General features: G+C 49.6%; 1 protein-coding gene across 1 annotated transcript; it reads left to right on the forward strand.

Moving 5' to 3' along the window:
* The first annotated feature begins 522 nt into the window (after positions 1-522).
* Positions 523-9,385, forward strand: LOC144147390 (uncharacterized). Its single transcript, XM_077679514.1, has 4 exons — positions 523-847; positions 3,324-3,607; positions 8,223-8,506; positions 8,578-9,385. The coding sequence occupies exons 1-4, from the start codon at positions 673-675 to the stop codon at positions 9,188-9,190; spliced, it is 1,356 nt and encodes a 451-aa protein (XP_077535640.1). The 5' UTR covers positions 523-672; the 3' UTR covers positions 9,191-9,385.
* The last annotated feature ends 10,302 nt before the right edge of the window (positions 9,386-19,687 follow it).

The raw sequence follows: 19,687 nt of genomic DNA on the forward strand, positions 1-19,687 counted from the left end.
TCGTTATAGTCCGGTTTGACTGTACTCTTGTACAACTTAAGGACGGCAACGGAAGTTGCCGCTTTGCCTCATCACCGCAGCTGGACGTTACTCCACGCGGCAAAAGTAGTGCGTTACTGGAAATATTTTGAACATGGCACGAACGGTTACCGTGATTTTTCGGACTTAGTATGCTTATAAACTACTCCAGCGACGACATCCAAACTACGTGAGAAAAGGCAGACGATATCCGGCATTCATAGCGATCTCCCTTCAAAACGCGCGCGCCCGTTGACATCCGGGTCCGTCGCTTAGGCGGAGTGATACCGTACATGAGTTATTGCCGAGCATAGTAGGTTGACTCGGGCGGCAGACATGCAGACTAGCCTAATTGCCGCGTTTAATTAAGCACAAGAAGGGCTGTCGTCTTTAAAATCTCCGTGTCAGATTATCACGTACGAGCGACACGACATGATTCACACGTGCAACTGAACCGCACGTTGCCTATTACGTAAAGTCATACGCCCCATCGGTCTTTGTATAGCTTAGCTTCATACCGACACGGCTATGAAGGTGCAACGTTAGAGTGATTTCGCAGAGTTACGTTGTTCCCGGCTAAACAGGTAGTCTGACGTGCTGTAGCCGGCTGCTTTGCGCGCGTTCAAGCAGGCGGGCGAGCCGGAGGTGGCGGTCATGCTGCGTCTCGTGGTGTGCATTGCGGGCGCCGGTGCCACGTACCTGGCCCTCTCGGTGCGCTCGGTGTACGGCCTGTGGACGCTCTGCTCGGACCTCGTCTACGTGCTGCTCTTCCCACAGCTCGTCGCCGTCCTGTACTTCAAGCACACCAACGCCTACGGCTCCTTCATAGGTCAGCTGCCTGGGTTAACAGCGCGAAAGGGAAGGGGGTGGGGGACGACTGATTTGGAGGACAGTCTGGACAGGACAAGCGCCGACTCTCGGCAGTTTATTTCACCCACAGCACACGTGCATGCATCACGCCATTTCGCGCGGAGACAAAAGTGAAACAGCATCATGCATTATGGCTGGCAACTGTTGCGACCGGGCGGGGGCACCCGATCCGATCTCCGTGGCCTCCGACAAACGAGTGGTAGCGTGTATGATGCGAGCGGCCAGCCGCTGTTGCAGCCGTGAAGAAGTCCAGAAGCCGTAGGCTAACGTAACTGTTTACTTCATAGCGAGAGGTGAGCAGAAGCCAAAGAACAATGCCCCGACGGGCGAGGTTACAATACAGGACTCGAGCAGAGCGACAAGATCGATTCGCTGCTCTAACAGGAATGGTTTTCAACGCTTGGGTAGCTCTATTTATACCCAAAAGCGATAACGGTCAAACGCAACAAGCGGGAACACGCACGAACGTCACAGACACACACAACACTCTTTCCAGAGTTCGTAAGCCGTTCATAGCCTCGGGCACGTTGAGTCCGAGAGAGGGGAGAGAGGAGGACTACGTTGAGTTCGCGGGGCCTCTGTGTCCTTGAAGAGCGTGGAGACGAGTCTCGCAGGCAGCCGCCGAAGTTTTGAAATGCGCCGAAAGTGAAGCGTCTGACGCCACCGACATGGTGGCGCACGCACGTAGTGGCTTCGCCGCACAGCCGTGGAGTGCTGCGGGAAAGTACGGTGGCGCTGGCAGATTCGTAACACAACCTATGGCCAGATATGTGTGCGTGTGGTTTCGGCGAAAGAAACAGTGCAGAGTCGGCGCTTGTCCTGTCCCGAAAGCTTAAATCATAGGCGTTGTTAGTAAGGTGCCAACACTGAGCTTCTGAAGGATGGACCAAGAAGCTTGAAAAAAACGCGCCTTCTTTTGTTATTGCCAAATAACATTTACCCATGTAGCCCCGTTTACATTGACCCGACGAGGGCGCGTTGAGTCGAAATAAACAGGTTTTTTGGATTCCCCTAGGTGTAAGCGGACTGGTTGGGTGGGAGAGCCGTCGTGGCGAGTCCAGTCGACCCGGAGGCAGGGGGTAGGTTGACTCGTTCGTCGGCGGGCCACGTGGAGAAGAATACCGTATTTGCGCGATTCTAACGCGCCCCAAATTGTAACGCGCGGATAAGTTCGCGAATGAAATTTCGAAAAAAAAAATATTAATTTGACACTGACTCTACCGCGCAGATGAATGATATATGACACCACGTACCTGGAAGAAGCAGATTTTATTTGGCGTATGCAACTGTGAAAGCCAAAAATGAATTGTACTTCATAAGATTGTTGATCCAGCTGCTGCTGGAAATAAAGTTACAGCGAGAAACATTGAAGCTGTTTGCGATTTCAAGTTCCTTTATCTTCATAATTCTAGGCGTGACGGGCTAATTGCAGCAGCACAAAAAAATATGAAACAGCAGACCAAGGTATGCGGCATGCCATTGAGGAATTAGTGCGCCGAAATTCACTCACCTGGTGTTGACGGATTGTTTTTATTGTATTGCGTTGGATTTTGGGGGGGTCTTCGTGACCGCTCCGTATTGCGATGCTGCTGGCCTCTTTAAAGCCTATTTTTGTTTTGAGCTCGATTGTAACGCGCACACGAATAATAACGATACCTTTTAGCAAAAAAGGGTGCCCGTTAGACTCGTGAAAATACGATATCTCATTTTCCGGTAACCTCTCTGCTACCCTCACCTTGATTATTTGGCAGGGCTCATATAAACGCAGGAGGGGTCGAGATAGCTGAACCCGCCAGTCGACTCGACCCTTTGCCATCGTGTAAATGTATCTGGGGCTTTTGTGGGCTTTGATGGGTCTCTCTACCACGAATATCCATGGGAATCACTTTGAATAATCTGTTGCGCAATATAAGTACGCGTAATTTTAATAAAGCTACTATTTCGGTGTGTGCGTAGGTGTGTCCTGGCGTATTTCGGTGTGTCCTGGCGTAACCTTGCGGTTACGCCAGGGGCGTAGTTGAATCGCAGCAAACGAGTCGTGGGGGGTCCCACTATAGGTGGTATTAATTGAAAAGTTTAGTTGTCAGATTCTTCGCTGGGAAACACTGGAAACGGCCACGGGCATGGCCGATGCACCACGGACATGGCGCGGTTCGTGCCACCGTGCCCGCACGCCGAAGAAAAAGAAACACCGATTCTCAACGGCGGTGTCAACACAGATGTTATCAATAGCAGTTTGAACTCGAGGCACTACTTTTCGTTCGATAAGGTATAGTTTGGAACGTCCAACACAATTCGTGTGCTTAAACGGACAAGTACCGCCACCCCGCGGAGCCCGACGTAACCAGTAACGGCGCACCCACATGGTTGCCTGCATGCGTGCCTCGCCAGTGAATACAAGCTATAGTGTGCATCGACTCTTCCTGTTTTGGCAGCTTTCGTGGTGGGCGGCATCTCACGGTGGCTGTGCGGGGATCGGTCGGTGAACCTGCCAGAGTTGGTGCGGCTGCCCCTTCACGACCAGCAGAGTGGCCAACGGTTCCCGATTCGTCTCGCCTGCATGGCCCTGGGCCTGGCCACGCTTGTCCTTGTCTCGCTGCTGTCCGCGACGGCCTTCGAAAATGGCTGGCTGCCACCCTCGCTCGACTTCTTCGGGTGCTTCAACGCCAAATCCCCGACCAGGAATGTGGCTGAGCGGCCCCAACGTGACAACGTCGAGGTACGTTGTCGGCTGCTCAGACAAGAACCACGCTGCAAGTACGGAGTGCGTACTGCTTGGTGGGGCACAAACTTGGCCAACTACTGAACACTTCAGAAGAAAATAGAAACGAGTGTCCTGAATTAGGGAGAAAACCCTCGTGAAAGACATCCTCAAAATTAGACCGTTTCATCCCGTGTAAGATTTGCTGAAACAGAGCAGCTTGGTTCCCTTGTGTCGGCTTGAATGTAAGCGGGCGCTCGCAACGCCGTCGCTGCGAAAATTTGGCGGTTCGCGCATTGCAACAGGCAGCTAAACGTCTGCGGCGCGAGGCTTCTTTCCCTAGCGGGAGGGAGAGGAACCCGTCCCTGCGAGACCACTGCCCTTTCTATCGGTGGGTCTGGGAACCTTCCTCAGCCCCTGCGTGACGCATGACCGACAGCAGACGGACGAAAATGCTCTACCTACTCCGCTGCTAATAAATGGAAGTGGACTCTCACTGGGCATGTAATACGTAGAGTTGACTTCTGGTATACCACCAGGGTAAGAGAGCTGCTTCCGAGATACCGGTCTATCAATAGGGAACACGTGAAGCTTGATGGGGTAATACAAAAAATTGATAGTAAATTATTAAGGAAGCGCAGGGTGGGAGCAGTTTAAAATCAATAGACGACGACAACGATCATCGATGACGTCTTGAAACATTGATCTGTACCTAAAAAATATTGTAATCAGATTTAGAACAGGCGATATAACTTATTACAGGCTTATTAACATGGGACGACTGATTAAATCACGTCGAGTCGAAGCTATAATGTTACTGGCCTTGCTCATGTCAACCGGCCCGTTTTGTCAACTACGGTAAAAGTTCTTATCCCTGGTTGCGGATTCGATTCCCGGCCGCGGCGGCCGCTTTTCTGATGGAGGCGAAAAGCAAAAACACCCGTGTGTACGAGATTTGGGGGCACGTTAAAGATCCCCAGGTGGTCAAAATTAATCCGGAGCCCTCCACTACGGCGCGCCTCATCGCCTGCGCTGCGTCGGCGCGCTAAACCCTACAATCAATCAATCAAAATCAATCAAAAGTTCTTATCTACAAATCGCTATCCTTTGCCACGTAAGTTACTGCCACTCAGTCTGGACGCATACAGGCACTAAGGATATCGACAACAGGCGCGGAAAGACGTAGACTAAGAAAGAAATACACACGACGACGCGCTTTCTTAGTCTACGTCTTTCTTAGTCTACGTCTTTATTAGTCTACGTCTTTCCGCGCCTGTTGTCGATATGAATCAGCACCAACTCGCCCAACTTGCCATCTTGTTAAAGGCACTAAGGAGTTGCACAGACAGCACTTACAACAAAAAGATCAAATATAGCTGATGTTTTCCGTAATTCAATATTTTGAGCGTTATAACATTTATGCGTGAGGTATGTGCTAAAGCTGAAAAATTGAAACGAAAGTAACCATTATTTCTTGCCACCATTTCCTTACAGGAAAGCAAGAACTGCCGCATACACGACACGTTATCGAACTATGTGGAATATTTGCTCGTATAGAATTAGTTACGGACAACTCACGTTAAGGCCTACATCACCGAAATTGTTTAACTTTTGCATTACTTTTGTATTTTGTAGAAGAATGGGCTAAATATGTATACACGCCTGTTTTATTGTTCCAATAAAAGAAAATAATTTTCGTGTTACCCCCCTAGTTCTTGCATTTACGCTACGTCTGCACGCTCCGATGATCATAAAAAAAGATCTTTCGTTGCCTACATGGTTCTATTCAAATGGCCGTAATTTTTTATAGCCCCCGTATACAAGTGACATAAAAATCGTCATCTCCACAAATATACGAAGTACAGTGTAAAACTATTTCTACTGCATTTATTCATTCCAAAAACCCCTATTTCATGTCTATTAATGGGTGTTTGGAACGTCGAAAGTATTATGCTCTTCTGCACTCCTTGTAGGAGTAGACACAAAATTTTGAAGGCGAGATAACTTTGGCGATAGATTGGTGTGAACACATATACATCATCTGAAAAATATCAACGGCAAATACAGCCTATAGAACATATTTAAAATGAATTTTAAAGTGTACGTAACGCAACGGAGCAGACAGCGCAGGTCCTCGCGAGATCGACATCTGCTGGGATGTAGAGTAAATAAACAACATCCAAACACGTCACGAGTTTGTGTTGGCCGCTTCCGCCCTGCCGGCGTTGGCGTTTCTCGCCGGCTCGCCGCCCTGATCGGAGGTCGGTGCTTTTGCTCTCGAGCTACAAACGATCCGATCGTTGGCGGCGAAGGGGCTGGGATTTCGTCGTCTAATCGGGCAGCTGACCGCGACGTAAGTTCTACAGCGATTCCAGGCAGTCTATTTTCATTGTTTTTTTATTACACTGGTCACAAAAACCCGCCGGGCACACGACAGGCGCACTGAAAAAGCCGCGTATACCACCAGCACGGTCGCTGTGCGGGCGTCGACCGCGAAGTGGCGCAGGCAGGCACAGTAACGCACAAGCAAAGCTGGAGATACGAGGAAGGAGGTACTGTGTGGTGGCGAATTGCATTAAAAATCGTCATCTGCACCGCTTACAAGTGCGGCAATCGAATATCCACCCCAGTGTTAGGCCTAACATTTCTAGGCGGACCTGTAAGCAGACCGGCCGGCTTGCTCCCAGCGCGTGTCTCCCCACCCACTGTCTCGAGCGTCGCGCGTCATTCTCTAGCCGCGGCAGCATTTTCACTCGCAGCGCCTGCGTCACGTCTACGGTCGCTTTTTTTAATTAAGCGGCTGACGAGATCAGTACGTAGGGGCATTAGCAGAAACTGCCGCCGACGCGGAATCCACAGTGCTACGGCAGCTCTGCTCTGTGATACCCGTCTGACAGTCATGTGGACAGCTTTGTTTATACAAAATCCAACCTTTCGCGGCCCCAGCTGAAACCGAAACTGCAACTGGTGCCATCGAAAGCGTCTCTAATCAAACAAAAGTCGCGCGCTAAAGCAAATGTGGTTTCCACATTTAGGTCGTTCGCTACTTATCGCAACAACAACAAAAAAATCAAGATTCAAAATTTTTGTGTCAGTGCCTTTTTAAAGCATTGAAATAAACTGACGCCCTCAGCCAATTTAATGGACGCGGGTTCAATCCTGGCAGCGGCAGCCGCTTTTCAGATGAGGGCGAAAAGCGAAAACGTCGGTGTGTCGAGATTTCGACGCACGTCAAAAATCCCCAGGTGCTTAACAATAATCTCGAGCCCACAACTATGGGGCGCTTCATAGCCCGGGTGAAGCTTCAGCGTGCAACCCCCCCAATCTAACAAACCTATAGCTACCACAGAGCCAAGGATGCGTTTCATCCTGGCCGACAGCACTTCAGGTGGAGGCGAAAATTAAGTGAAACGGCACGTGTGTCGACATTTTAGGGTGGTCAAAATTAATCCGTAGCCATCCGTAGGCCCTGGCGCCAGCGTTTCCGATGGAAGCGAAAGGAGAAACGGCTGTTGTGTCGATATATTGAAGCTCATTACAGATTGTTACTGGTAATCCAAATTTAATCCGGAGCCCTCCACTATACTGCGTCCCATAAGCTAAGTGTAGCTGCGCCGCGCAAAACCCCCATAATATGACGTACGCTTCTCCTTAAGCCTATTGACGTGGGCTCGATCCTCGCCTTGGAGGCAGTGTTTCTGATGGCAGCGAAAAGAGAAACTTCTTGTGTGTGAAGATCTCGGGGCGCACTAAAGATTTCCAGGTGGTCAAAATTAATCCGGAGCCCTCCCCTATATTGCGCCCAATCTCTTTGCCCTGGCGGCAGTCTTTCGGATGAAGGCGAAAAGAGAACCTGCTTGCTGTGGAGCTAGCGGGTCACATCAAATATTACCGGGTGCTCAACATTGTTTCCGAGCCCTCTCCTACGGCGCACCTCGTAGCCCGCCACAATTTGACAGCCTTAGTCGGAAATCTTTCGCGGATATATTTTCGCCCGACTTGCTGTGAGAAATCCGTTTTCTTTATCACGTTTTGCATGTGGGTTGTCGAGGAGGAACATAACCAGCCAGTTCAGTGGGTCTAGCTTTTCTCTGCGACTAGCTTTGTCATTAAGCCGTCTTTCGCCTGTTAACGAGACGGTCGGCAACGGATTTTACCCAACCGGACAAACCGCTTCCGCTCACGAACTAGCCCGAGTCATTATTACTAATTACAGTGAGTCTGGCTCGTCAGTGAGCGGAAGCGGTTCGGCCGTTGGGTAAAATCAACTATGACTGCGCCCATCGCCGCCATCAGGCGACACTAATTAGACCATTGCCGACGGTCTCCAGGTCAAGGGCCCGTGTAACTGACTCCTCGGCGGTTCGAGGTCCTTTATGCTGATCGCTGTTATCGCGTCACTGCACTTGTGGTTCGGCTTTCGCATTCGCGGCCGGTTTATGGGAATGCCCACGCCGGCTATCCCCCTGCCTGGTTCTGCCGTTACGTGTCGTCAATCAGGGGCACGGTTATCTAAATCGTTTCTAAACATTCGGCTTCACTAATCGAAAAATGTGACGCACGTGGAATTGCTCTGAACGCTGCTATTTATATTTTTGCTATACACAGTGTGCTAAAGTCTTCACACACGCAGACGAGCGATGCGACGAGTTCAAAGGCTGACGTGGGATTCGAGCGCAACAGGAAGGCCAGCGCGGACGCTCAGATGTCCGCGGCAGAATCCAAATCGCAACGTAGCCTGAGGTCCAGCATGGATGCTGGCGGAGCCTTGACCGACACGGCGTTTGAACGGCGCCGCAAGTCCGGCTTGGATTCCCCCACTCTCGAAAAAAACACCCAACGCCGGTCGAGCTTAAGAAGGGGCTCGGGCGTGACCGCGTCGGAATTCGAGACCGAGAGACGACGCAAGTCCGATATGTACGTAGATAATTACTGGGTGGGCTTGAACCACTGACGCCTTCTCAATGGTACACTGTGGATGCCCGCAGGAATCCTTCAGGCGTTGGAAGTTCACCTCGACGTAAGCCGAGCACGAGCGCATACACGACGGTGGCAGACACTACGTCGAAGCGCTTCGATGCGAGCAAGCTCAGGGCCAGCGTGGACTGGGGTAAGACCGCGCTGCTTACAGCCACCGAGAGCGGGGCCCCCAGCAAAGGGCGGTCGTCCGAGAAGAAGCGGAAGTCTAAAAAGGCCGGCGACGAGTCGACCCGAAGCATGCGAAGCAGCCGAAGCGGTGCCAAGGGACGCAAGGCCAGCACCGGCAGTTCCTGGAAGTTTTGGCAGCGCAATGCGAGCGTTGATAAGGGGAAGGAAAAGGCAAAGGCAGGCTTCGACGCGAGCAAACTCAAGGCGAGTATGGACTGGGGCAAGTCCACGGTTTATTCAGCGGCGGAAAGCATGGGCCCCAGCAAGGGGCCGTCGTCCGACAAGAAGGGGAAGCCGAAAAAGGCCGCCGACGAGGCCAGCCGGAGCGTGCGAAGCAGCCGGAGCGGTGCCAAGGTACGCAAGGCCGACACCAGCAGCTCCAAGACCAATGGAAAGCGCCTTACTAGAGAACCCTCGAAATCAGCCACGGCACCCCAGCGAGTCGACCTATAGGTCGTGAGGTGGACATGCGGGGCTGCTGGCAACATGTTGCGGAATTTTGGGGAATGTCGCCGATCCTAGTGCGTCCCTCGGCGCCAATTTTTGCAACTCGAAGAATAATCGCCGCTGTAATCTGTGAGACTTTATAAGCATTATCTCGACCGATAGGGATGTTCCTGTAATTTTATTTTGCGCGATGATACTGTATGTAGGCACACGATGATAAAGCGTGTTTTCGTTATCCCTTTCCTGTCATCTGTGTTCGGATATCTTTGCTAGCTTGCTTCGGTGCTCTCTGTTATAAGCGCAAGCCTATCCAGACTTTACATATTGCGGCAATACGTTGGACATTAGGAATGAGGAACAGTCTGAGAAGTAGTATACTGGGAGCTCCTGGAAAACGTTCTGGGGAAGGGTGGGCTGGGGGCTGTGCTGTTCATGTTGGCGAGCTCAGTTTTGATTTCGTGTATAGTGACGAGTTCGTCCAAGACTTCATTGGGTTCTCCTTGGTAATCTGGGTAATCACCCCGGCATCGTGGACGCCGCCGGTGAAGCGGCTTCCATTGCTGTCTGCTGCAGCGACGGCGCACCAACGCACTCGTGCGAAGGCTGAACGGGCTGTATATTGTTGCTGACAAGGATGAATTGCTTGCGGATTCATCAGACTAAGATGCGACAGGCTCAGAATGGGCGCTAATAATGCCCAGCGATTGGTTAGGAGGACGCGAGGGCGCAAAAGAAGGCTGCATTCATGGCCGGCCAGTTGGAGCTTTGCATTCGTTTCGGTTGAGGAAATTACGCATACAGTTACTCGAATGTCAGACTATAGAGACCTACATGCTTTGCTGTAGCGGAAGGGTAGAACATAATAGGCACTCACGTTATGGCCCTCAGGACGAAGATGAGAAGCTTGTAGGTAGCTGTTTAGTGGAAACGGTGGAAGTACGTTGTCGCGCATCATTGATGTATATGGGTTTTGTGTACATATACACCTTGAGCTCCGCAGTCACTGTGTCTCCTGCCGCCGCTTCTCCACGGCGCTTACGGGAGGAGCACTGTGTGGCTGATAGGGGCTCATGCAGTGTTTTGATTCTTTCACTTCTTTTTGCCTTTCCGCACCCTAAACAACCTGTTATGGTGATGTCTGTAAGCAAATAGTACATTTAGGATACTTCAAAAAACAGCTGCGTTTTGGTAGTGCTTGAATGCCAACAAGAGCTATCAGGGGATGCGGTTCTGCGCGCTTCTAGGCCGCTCCTATGGGCGTCGGTGACAGCAGCAGCAGATCACCACTGTCATCTTCGAATACATCAGGCACAAGTGAATTCTATTGTCGCCTCGTTCAGACCTGACACTGGCACAGTGAGAGGTTGGTTTCGTTTTGCAGTGCGGACAACTAATGCAGATTTGTTTCGAATATATACGTCGTAGAAAAATATGTTTCGGGGATGTGATTACTCAATACCTGACAATAACTTGGCTCTTATAGCCGGTATTCAATGGCGTGGAATGCATGCAGGCAACCATGCGAGTGCGTCGCCAGCTGCCATATCTGTGGCCAAGCGTCTGTTGCTAAGCGACGTGGCCCAAGCCGCGCCGTGTCCATGGCGCATCGGCCATGTCTGTGGCCGTTTTCAGCATTGCCAAGCGAAGAAATTGACCGCTAAACTTTTCAACGAATACCGCATATAGGAATATAAGCCATGCGATAATGTTAAGTACATTCCAAGGTTGTGGTTCATTAAATGAGTGCCCACTCACGCCTTATAGCAAGGACCAAGGAAAGGAAAGAAAGCATAACTATTGTTGTTTACAAATGCGGAGTGAAATAAAGGAATGAAAGTTTCAGTAATCACACACACAAGCCGTGTGTAAGGTTGTGGTTCATTAAATGAGTGCCCACTCACGCCTTATAGCAAGGACCAAGGAAAGGAAAGAAAGCATAACTATTGTTGTTTACAAATGCGGAGTGAAATAAAGGAATGAAAGTTTCAGTAATCACACACACAAGCCGTGTGTTCACTTTTCCTTTGTTTTTCGGCTTCAACGAACAGCTCATCACTCGGCAGACGCATTTTTTAAAGTATACTGGAAGTAAGCAAGTATAGCATTTATTCACTGGTGAGGCACGCAATCAGGCAACCATGTGAGTGCGCTGTTACTGGTTACGTCGGGCTTCACAGGATGGCGGTACTTGTCCATGCTAAGCACATGATTTGTGTTGGACATTCCAAACTCTACCTTACCGAACGCAAAGTAATGCCCCAAATCCAATGTGAGTGCGATTAATACCATATCTGTAGACACCACCGTTGAGAATTGGGTTGAAACAGAGCAGACGACGCATGCCGGTTTTTCTTCGGCATGCGGGCGCAGTGGCACATGACGCGCCATGTCCGTGGCGCATTGGCCATGTCCGTTGACGTTTCCAGTGTTGCCAAGCAAAGAAATGGACAGTTATACTTTTCAATGAATACCACCTATACAGTAACAAGTTTCATTGGAGGAGTGTGGTATCTGGTAAGGCCCTCTGATTTCAGTTTGTGCTAGATTCTGCAGGCTGCCTGTGTCATATGACGATGTTTCGAAGCGTTTAATCGCGGACATGAGTTACTCTATAAGCCCATCTCCGCACTGTTCGCGGAAGACATACGTTGCAGATATAATCGACTGCAAGCGCTGACCTCGCGACAAGACGACCTAGCATTAAATTATTTGTCATGTGCTGATTCCCGCGTAGAATTTTTCATGTCCACCGTACTTATTTCATAGAATGTGCGTGAAATTTATGCCACATTGGCTTGTCCTGAGCCTCAGGCATCTCATCTAAAGCATGCATGAAATCTATGCCCTTAGTATTGCGAAGACGGTGAAATGCCTTACATGGTGCAGTAAATTTAATTGATTGCCCGGATTCCATTTCCTGCCAGACAGCATCCGTTCACAGACCGGCAGGAAGCAGAAATTGGGCAGTAACTGAGTATGCCAGGAGTGGCATAAAGCCCTTTTGCGAGTCATAGAGCTGTTTATCAACAGGGTACTTTAAACTACGAAATATGAAAAAAAAGCAAAAAAATCATTCTAGCGTATCACAAAATTTTCAATTTTTTGAATAAAATAAAGTTGTAGGTTGCGATCATAGTCTCTTTAAAGCGGCGACCTCAAAAAATGTCACTGGCACAACAACTGACAGCAATGTATATTTAAAAGAGCATGTACGTCCTATCTAGCAAGGATAATCTTATAGGGGCCATGAAGACAAAATACAACCTGGTTTAATTAGGAAGAACCAGGCTTCAGTACCTCACTTGGCTCCATTCCAGCCACGAGAGACGTTCTTTAACCGAAAAAACGCCAGTGTTGAAGAACTTTTAAATTTAGAGTTCCAGTGACCTGTTATGGGGAGGATGATGCCAAAAATTTCCCGCATTTCCCCGAGGGGAAGAATGTGAAAGTGCGAATGCACGAGTTGAATTTGCGCGGTTCGGTAATGTTCGCGAAAGAGAGATCACACACACACACACACAACTACAAAGAAAGAAAGATGCATTTATTCACACACACCTATTTGTGTTGTCATTGTACTTGATTGCTAGAGCGGATCTCAGCTTTGAAATTTCGTCTCAGTACTCCTTTAAGCGGGTGCATTAGCCCTTCTCACGCCCGATTCCTGGCCAATCCCCCACGTGGGTACGTGCCATGCACAGACACCTATTTGTGTTGTCGTTGTACTTGATTGCTAGAGCGGATCTCAGCTTTGAGTAGTAGTAGTAGAAAACATTTATTGAGCTCAAATAAAATGACGGCGTCTTCTCAGACGTCGGACGGGGTGGTTCCCTGGTTTCGGGACCCATATACGGCCAGCAGCTCCTGGCCCCTGGTCGCCAGCGCGAGCTGGATCGGCAGGGCGGGGCTGGACCGTAAGGTCTCCCATCGCTCATGGGGTGGGGTAGTGGAGGGTGGAGGGGATAGGGGACTTGAGTGAATTGCACTCCGTCAGGATGTGTGCGAGAGTGCCTATGCTATTTCTGCAAAATGGACAAGTGTCCTCTTCGGTTTCTGGGTAGAATTTTTTCATCAGGACTGGGTGTGTAAGTGAACCCGCCTGAATGCGCCTGATGATTGTTTGTTGTTCCCTGCTCAGGGTGCGGTGCGGCTCGGGGAAGGTGCGCCGATCCTCCCTATAATCGGAGGTAATCTCTCTGTACGTGAGCACCGGGTTGGTGGTGTCGGTGTCCTGCCCTGCCCGGAGGGTCATCGCTCGGGCATGATAGTCGGCTATGACGTTGCCGGCTACCTGTGTGTGGGCAGGCACCCATACGAGCTCTACGGCTCGCTCCGGCGCCCTGTTCTTCGTTAATATCGCGGCTGCCTCTGAGGAGATCACCCCTTTCCTGTAGCCGCCGTATGCTCTTTTGGAGTCGGTGACCACCACCCTGGCACCCGGTTGGACGAGCGCCAGGGCTATGGCCACTTCCTCTGCTGTCGCTGACTCTCTGGTGTTGACTGCAGCGCTGTTTATCAACCGTTCCCCGTCGGTTACCACCGCTGCTGCTTTGCTGCTGCCCTTGACGAGGGACGCATCCACGTATAGGACTCCCTCAATCCGCTGCATTTTGGCATTAACCGCCTGAGCTCTGGCTTCTCTCCTGCCATCATTTTTCCCCGGCGTCATGTTCCGCGGTAAGGGCTTGGTGGTGATTGTCGTCATCCATTCAGTTGGGATGGACCTCTTGATTGTTGCTCTTTCCTTGCGCCACCCTATCTTATCCAGCACCGCGCGGCCATGATTTGTCTGGCTCAGGCGGAGTCGCTGGTTAGACAGGTGGGCTTCTATGAGTTCGTCGAGTGTGTTGTGTGCCCCCATGGCTTGAAGGCGCTGGGTCGACGAATAGATGGGTAGGCCGAGGGCTTGTTTGGTGGCCTTTCTGATGATGGTATCGACTGTGTTTTTTTGCGTCTTGTTGAGATTAAGATACGGGGCCGAATATGTTATCCTGGATGTAATGAATGCCTGCACGAGTCTGAGGCCGTCGTCTTCCTTCAGTCCTCTGTTTCGAGTTGAAACCCTTCTCAGCATGGCTAGGATCTTCTCCGCGCTGGTCTTGATCTTGTCGACGGCGGCGTCTGCTTTGCCATTGTCTTGTATTAGGAGACCGAGGATTCTACATGTGTCTGTCGGCTTGACTTTGGTGCCGTCAATTTGGATGTGGATGTCTGGTGGGGGCTGCTTGCGGGGCTTCCCTGGTTGGATTACGAGGAGTTCCGACTTCTGTGGCGCGCAACTGAGTCCACAGGTCTTCACGTACTCGTGCACTGTGAGTGCTGCCGCCTGAAGGGTCTCCTCCATCCAGCCGTCGGAACCCGCTCGCTCCGTCCATATAGTAATATCGTCCGCGTAGAACGCGTGTCCGATTCCCTCGATTTGGTCTAGCAGACGTGGCAGTGGCAGTAAGGCCAGATTGAACAGGAGTGGTGATAACACTGCTCCCTGTGGGGTTCCCCGCTCCCCCAATTCAATGGGCTCCGACCGCTCTTCACCCACTGAGATTCGTGCCTTACGGGAGGACAGAAAGTCTTTCACATATCCAAAAGTGCGCTGCCCGCACATCGTCTCATTGAGGTTAGTGAGTATACTAGCATGAGTGACATTGTCGAATGCCCCTTTGAGGTCTAGGGCGAGGATTGCCCTGGGGCTGTTTCGCGTTGCTCTTTTGATCACCAGCTCTTGAAGTTGTAGCATGACCTCCTGTGTTGATAGATGCTTGCGGAACCCGAACATCGTCTTCGGAAGTTGGTCGGTGATCTCAAGGTGTTCCTGAAGGCGATGTAGAACCATACGCTCCATCACCTTGCCAACACAGGAGGTCAGCGATATTGGCCTCATGTTTTCGATCGCGGGGGCCTTGCCCGGTTTGGGAATGAATCGCACCTCAGCCTCTTTCCACTCCGGCGGGAGGTGTGAGGTTTCCCAAGCCTTATTTATGTGTTCGAGCAGGGATTGTGCCGTCCTACCACTCATATTGGCGAGAAACCTGTAGGTGATGGCGTCTCCCCCCGGAGCGCTTTTCATGTTGCTCTTGTCAATTGCTGTCCACAACTCGGAGATTGTGAACGGCCTGTCGAGGTCTTCATTGCTGGGTCCTGTGTATTCTCGCGGGGTCGGGTGTTGCCCTCGCTCCGTTTGAAGATAGTGGTCTTCTAGGGCCGTCATAAGCCGGTCGCCGTCTCCGTCGTACGTGTTTAAAACCTTCGTCAGCAACCGGTTGTTTGCTGTCTTGCTGCCTGCGGGGTCTATGAGATGCCTCAGCAGTTTCCATGTCTTGCTCACGGACAACTGCCCCTGAAGGCCGTCGCATACCTGCAGCCAGTTCTCTTTGCTGAGCTTAGCCACGTACTCCGAAATTTCGTTGTTAAGCTCGGCTATGCGACGCGCGAGCTTCCTGTTGCGCCTTTGCCTCTTCCAGCGCTTTGTGAGCGAATGCCGGGCCGCCCACATGTGAGCGAGCCTGCTGTCGACGAAAGGTACCTTCGTTGTAGTTGCAATTTTTTTGGTAAATTTGTCGAGGATCTTCTTCTGCTTATCGGCCCATGTCTTGTACGAGGTATCTTGAGGCTCCCCTTCGTCCGCGCCCTCGCCGTCTTGTTGTGTGTATGCACGCATCTTATCCCAGTCCGTCATGCGAGCTGTTCCCAGCTTGGCCCGGAAGTCTGGGCCCCGTATGGTGAGTGTGATGATGGTGTGGTCAGAGCCCAAATACTCGTCCTCACACTTCCACGAGATATCCAGCGTTCCGCTGAGCCATGACAGATCTGGTGTTGTATCTCTGGAGACGCTGTTGCCTCTTCTTGTGGGTACTCCGGGATCGTTGAGTAGAGAAACGTCCAGGTCTTCCATAGTCTTGATCAAAGCCTTTCCCCTTTTGGATTGAAATATGTATCCCCATAGGGTGTGTGGCGCGTTGAAATCGCCCAAAATCAAGAGTGGCCTGTTGCCGGCCAATTTCTTCGCGCCCATCACAACTCGATCGAATTCATATTGTCTTTGCGATGGTCTGCAGTAGACGCTCATGACGAAAATATTACTTTTGTTGCCAATTTCCTTTGCGTGTATTTCTACCAGCGTGTGCTCACACCCTGCCTGTGCAGTAAGGTGTTGAGTAGCTGCTATGCGATTCTCCACTAGGATCGCCGTACCCATTTTGGTTGGGTCGGTGTACGCAACGTATCCCGGAACTTTTGGGACTCCCCTTGTCTCTTGTAACGCAAGAATGGCCGGCCTAGTTTCAACCTGATTCATGTAAAGTGCCAATTCCGTGTCTTTAAATCTAATTCATCTGCAGTTCCATTGAAAAATGGTCGTGGGCTCTTTGCGGCCCATTTTCTTAGTGCTGTTGTTACTTGGGGCCATTGTCCTCGTTGGCGGATGTCTCTAGCCGTCCCCTTCTCTTTGAGATGGCCTCCTTGATCCTACTCGTTCGTTCCTTCTTTAACAATGTGGATTTCATCCTGACCTCGATGGCCGCCACTCGTGCCGCATACTTCACGTGTTTGGTCTCGAGCGTGTTAACTCGATCTTCCATGCGTTTCAGCGCCGCTAGAATGATCGTTTCGCCATACGATAGTTCCTTCTGTTCCTCAACAGGTGGCTGCGTAGACGGTTCGCTAGTCTGTGCCTCTTCAGCCTCCATGGCTTCCTGCTTCTGCGGTGCCTGTGTTTGGCTAGGTATAAAAATTTCGTGTCAGTACTCCTTTAAGCGGGTGCATTAGCCCTTCTCACGCCCGATTCCTGGCCAATCCCCCACGTGGGTATGTGCCATGTCAGCGGCCAGGCAGCGCGCGCCCATCTCCCCCCGTTGCCAAGGAAGACGAGGAGATTCCTGGCCAATCCCCCACGTGGGTATGTGCCATGTCAGCGGCCAGGCAGCGCGCGCCCATCTTCACGTGCGCGGACATCGCCGGTGGACGCAGGTTCAGGGTCGCTTAAGAAGTGCATTCGCACTTAAAATGTCACTGGCACAACAACTAAGCAATTTTCAGCGTGTTTCAGCATTCAAGTGACGCAATGGAACGGAACCAGAGGCCTTGCTACAATTGTCCAGTCATGTCTTACCAATGAGTAAGTTCGGCGGTCGCCAATCCCACAAACAAGATTCTTTGATGTCATAGAAAAGTGTCTGGAAAGTGGCTGGGGTGTCGCTGCACTTCACATGTTATCTTCAGTATATCTATCACAGTCGAATCTCATTACTACGAACACCACATTACACAAATTTTTCAAATTTAAGAATATCTTAAGAATTCCCACCAGATTACCTATTTTTTTCAATGTAAAACGTTTTCAGGAACTACAAATTTAAAATAGGGCATACTTCAGAAAAACGCACGTAATTTATTTCCCCTTTATAATCGAGGACCATCAGTACTATCACGAATTCGGCTAAAAGTCACAGCGTCGAAAATTTCGCGTGAAACAGAAACCTCCATTTCCTCTGTGTATTCCCTCAGTGCAGTAGCTATCATCATCACCATGTCGAGTGTAAACTGCTGGCACCACCACGAAGCTGTGGTTTATGTGCAGTAGCCGAGCAGGCCTAGCCGAGTTTGCCTCTCTTCTCTCTTGTTGTGTTGGGTGACGGTGGCCCGTCAGTCGTTCTTCCTGCTAATCATGTGTGCGGGTATTATTTCTTTGGTGTGGATGATTTGGCTGCAATGTTAGTGAAGATCTAAAGATGAATGCAGCTATTGACAAAGCAAAGAAGTCAAAGCTGTCATCATCTTTAGTGACGATGACAACCCAAAGAGAGACTACTGTAGTTCACCTAACGCAGAAGATGAAATCGTGTCGAACATTGATTTTTTTGGTGCACTCGAACAAATTCTGCACTTTCATTGCTCGGAGCAATAACATACCCCATGAGGTGTTGTGCAAGGTGGTATATGTAGTGGCATTCCTGAATGGTCGTGCATGCTGCACGTGCGAGAAGAAAACTGATTTCTTCAAATAAAGTAGCTTTGAAGTGAGCGCAACATTTTTATTTGAGAATTTGCCTGTCTGCACACCACTCTACTGCTAACATTGTCATTTTAATTCCTAGGTTTGAGCACTGGCTTATAACCGCCAGTTCTTCATTACGATATTTCAAAATAACGAATAATTTCAAAAATAACGATATTTCAAAACGATATTCCAAAAATAACGAAAATAACGAACAACGATATTTCAAAAATAACGAGCCACGTGATTCGTTATATCAAGACTTGACTGTATTTGTTTTAAGTTTGCAATAATATTTGTGTCATTGTTACAGGACAATGCAGTCTTTCTAATGAACAAAACTAGCATAACGGGGTCATGGCCCCTTTAAATCATAGTTGCAACAGAATTCGTGCTACACCTTGTGGTTGCGCTGACAGGCTAGGGGAAAACTAGTAGTCTATACAACATTCAGACCAATCATTTTTTGAAAGTCGTAAAGTAACATTTGTAACAGAAAACAGACATATACGTTGAGGCAATTGTTTTGTATGCCAAGGGTACCCATGCAATTTGCTTACAGACGTGGCAAACTTGTGCACTACGTAAGGATAAGATACCAGCCTGTCCTACACAATGCACTTGCTGTTGACCAGCTAACCACACATACATGAAGGGGCTTACTGCAAAAATGTTATCCAACAATGTGCAATGTAGCCACTATGCATGCTGATACTGAATGTTGGGTGCTGTAAGCTTTAGGGTAGCGATATTGGAACTACATGGGCTTTCTAATCATTGCAGCCAACACCAGGCCATAGAGCAGGTTAGATGTTAGTTGCCCCAAATTCTGCTAGTGCTTGTAAAGAGAGTGTTGTTAGCCTTAAAACTAGCTGAGGAGCTATGCGAGACACACACTGCATTGCCATTGCTTTTACCATCTAAATGCGGATGAGGGCACAAATTTGTTTCCTTCCTGCCTTTCCATTCCTCCACAGATATATCTAAGAAGGCCATCTTAATTAAGAAGACAGATGGATCTTTGGGGCTTAAAAATGGTCAGAACATCGTGTTTTGAAAAATGGCATTTTTCGCAAATTTTTGGCTCTTAGTCCTTAGTTCACCCCCATAGCGGGCAATATTTTCTCATGATTTTTCACCATATTTTATTGCAAATAAGATTTTAAAATGGACTCTTCTGCCACCAAGCTAGTGTTTTGCCGACGGATATTTCGGCACCCAGGGCGGGTACGACCACAATTTTTTTTTGCTTCTGATACCTAAATGTATAGAGAATGCACTGTTGGGAACAAATTTTCAAGTGGAGGCTTTGAAAAATTATGTTCAACTGACAACACCCGTGAGCCATTTCTGGCAGAGCGCAGGAGGAGTGAAGTTCAGTGTCTTGTAAAATGACCAAAAAAAGCTAAATAAAAATAATCAACTCGCAAAGAATCAAATTGCAGATCCACAATATAGTGCTGTATTAAAAGTGGTTAGTAAATAAAAAATATAGCTCTAAGACCAGTCTG

This window comes from Haemaphysalis longicornis, unplaced genomic scaffold, assembly GCF_048455015.1.
Source record: "Haemaphysalis longicornis isolate Haplotype H1 unplaced genomic scaffold, Haemaphysalis longicornis Haplotype H1 scaffold_7, whole genome shotgun sequence".
Classification (NCBI taxonomy): domain Eukaryota; kingdom Metazoa; phylum Arthropoda; class Arachnida; order Ixodida; family Ixodidae; genus Haemaphysalis; species Haemaphysalis longicornis.

What these genes read in the sequence shown, in the direction of transcription:
- LOC144147390 (XM_077679514.1), top strand. Translation starts at nt 673, where the DNA reads ATGCTGCGTCTCGTGGTGTGCATTGCGGGCGCCGGTGCCACGTACCTG. An exon ending in CGCCTACGGCTCCTTCATAG is followed by an intron (nt 848 to 3,323) that starts GTCAGCTGCCTG and finishes CTGTTTTGGCAG; the next exon opens with CTTTCGTGGTGGGCGGCATC. An exon ending in AGACGACGCAAGTCCGATAT is followed by an intron (nt 8,507 to 8,577) that starts GTACGTAGATAA and finishes GGATGCCCGCAG; the next exon opens with GAATCCTTCAGGCGTTGGAA.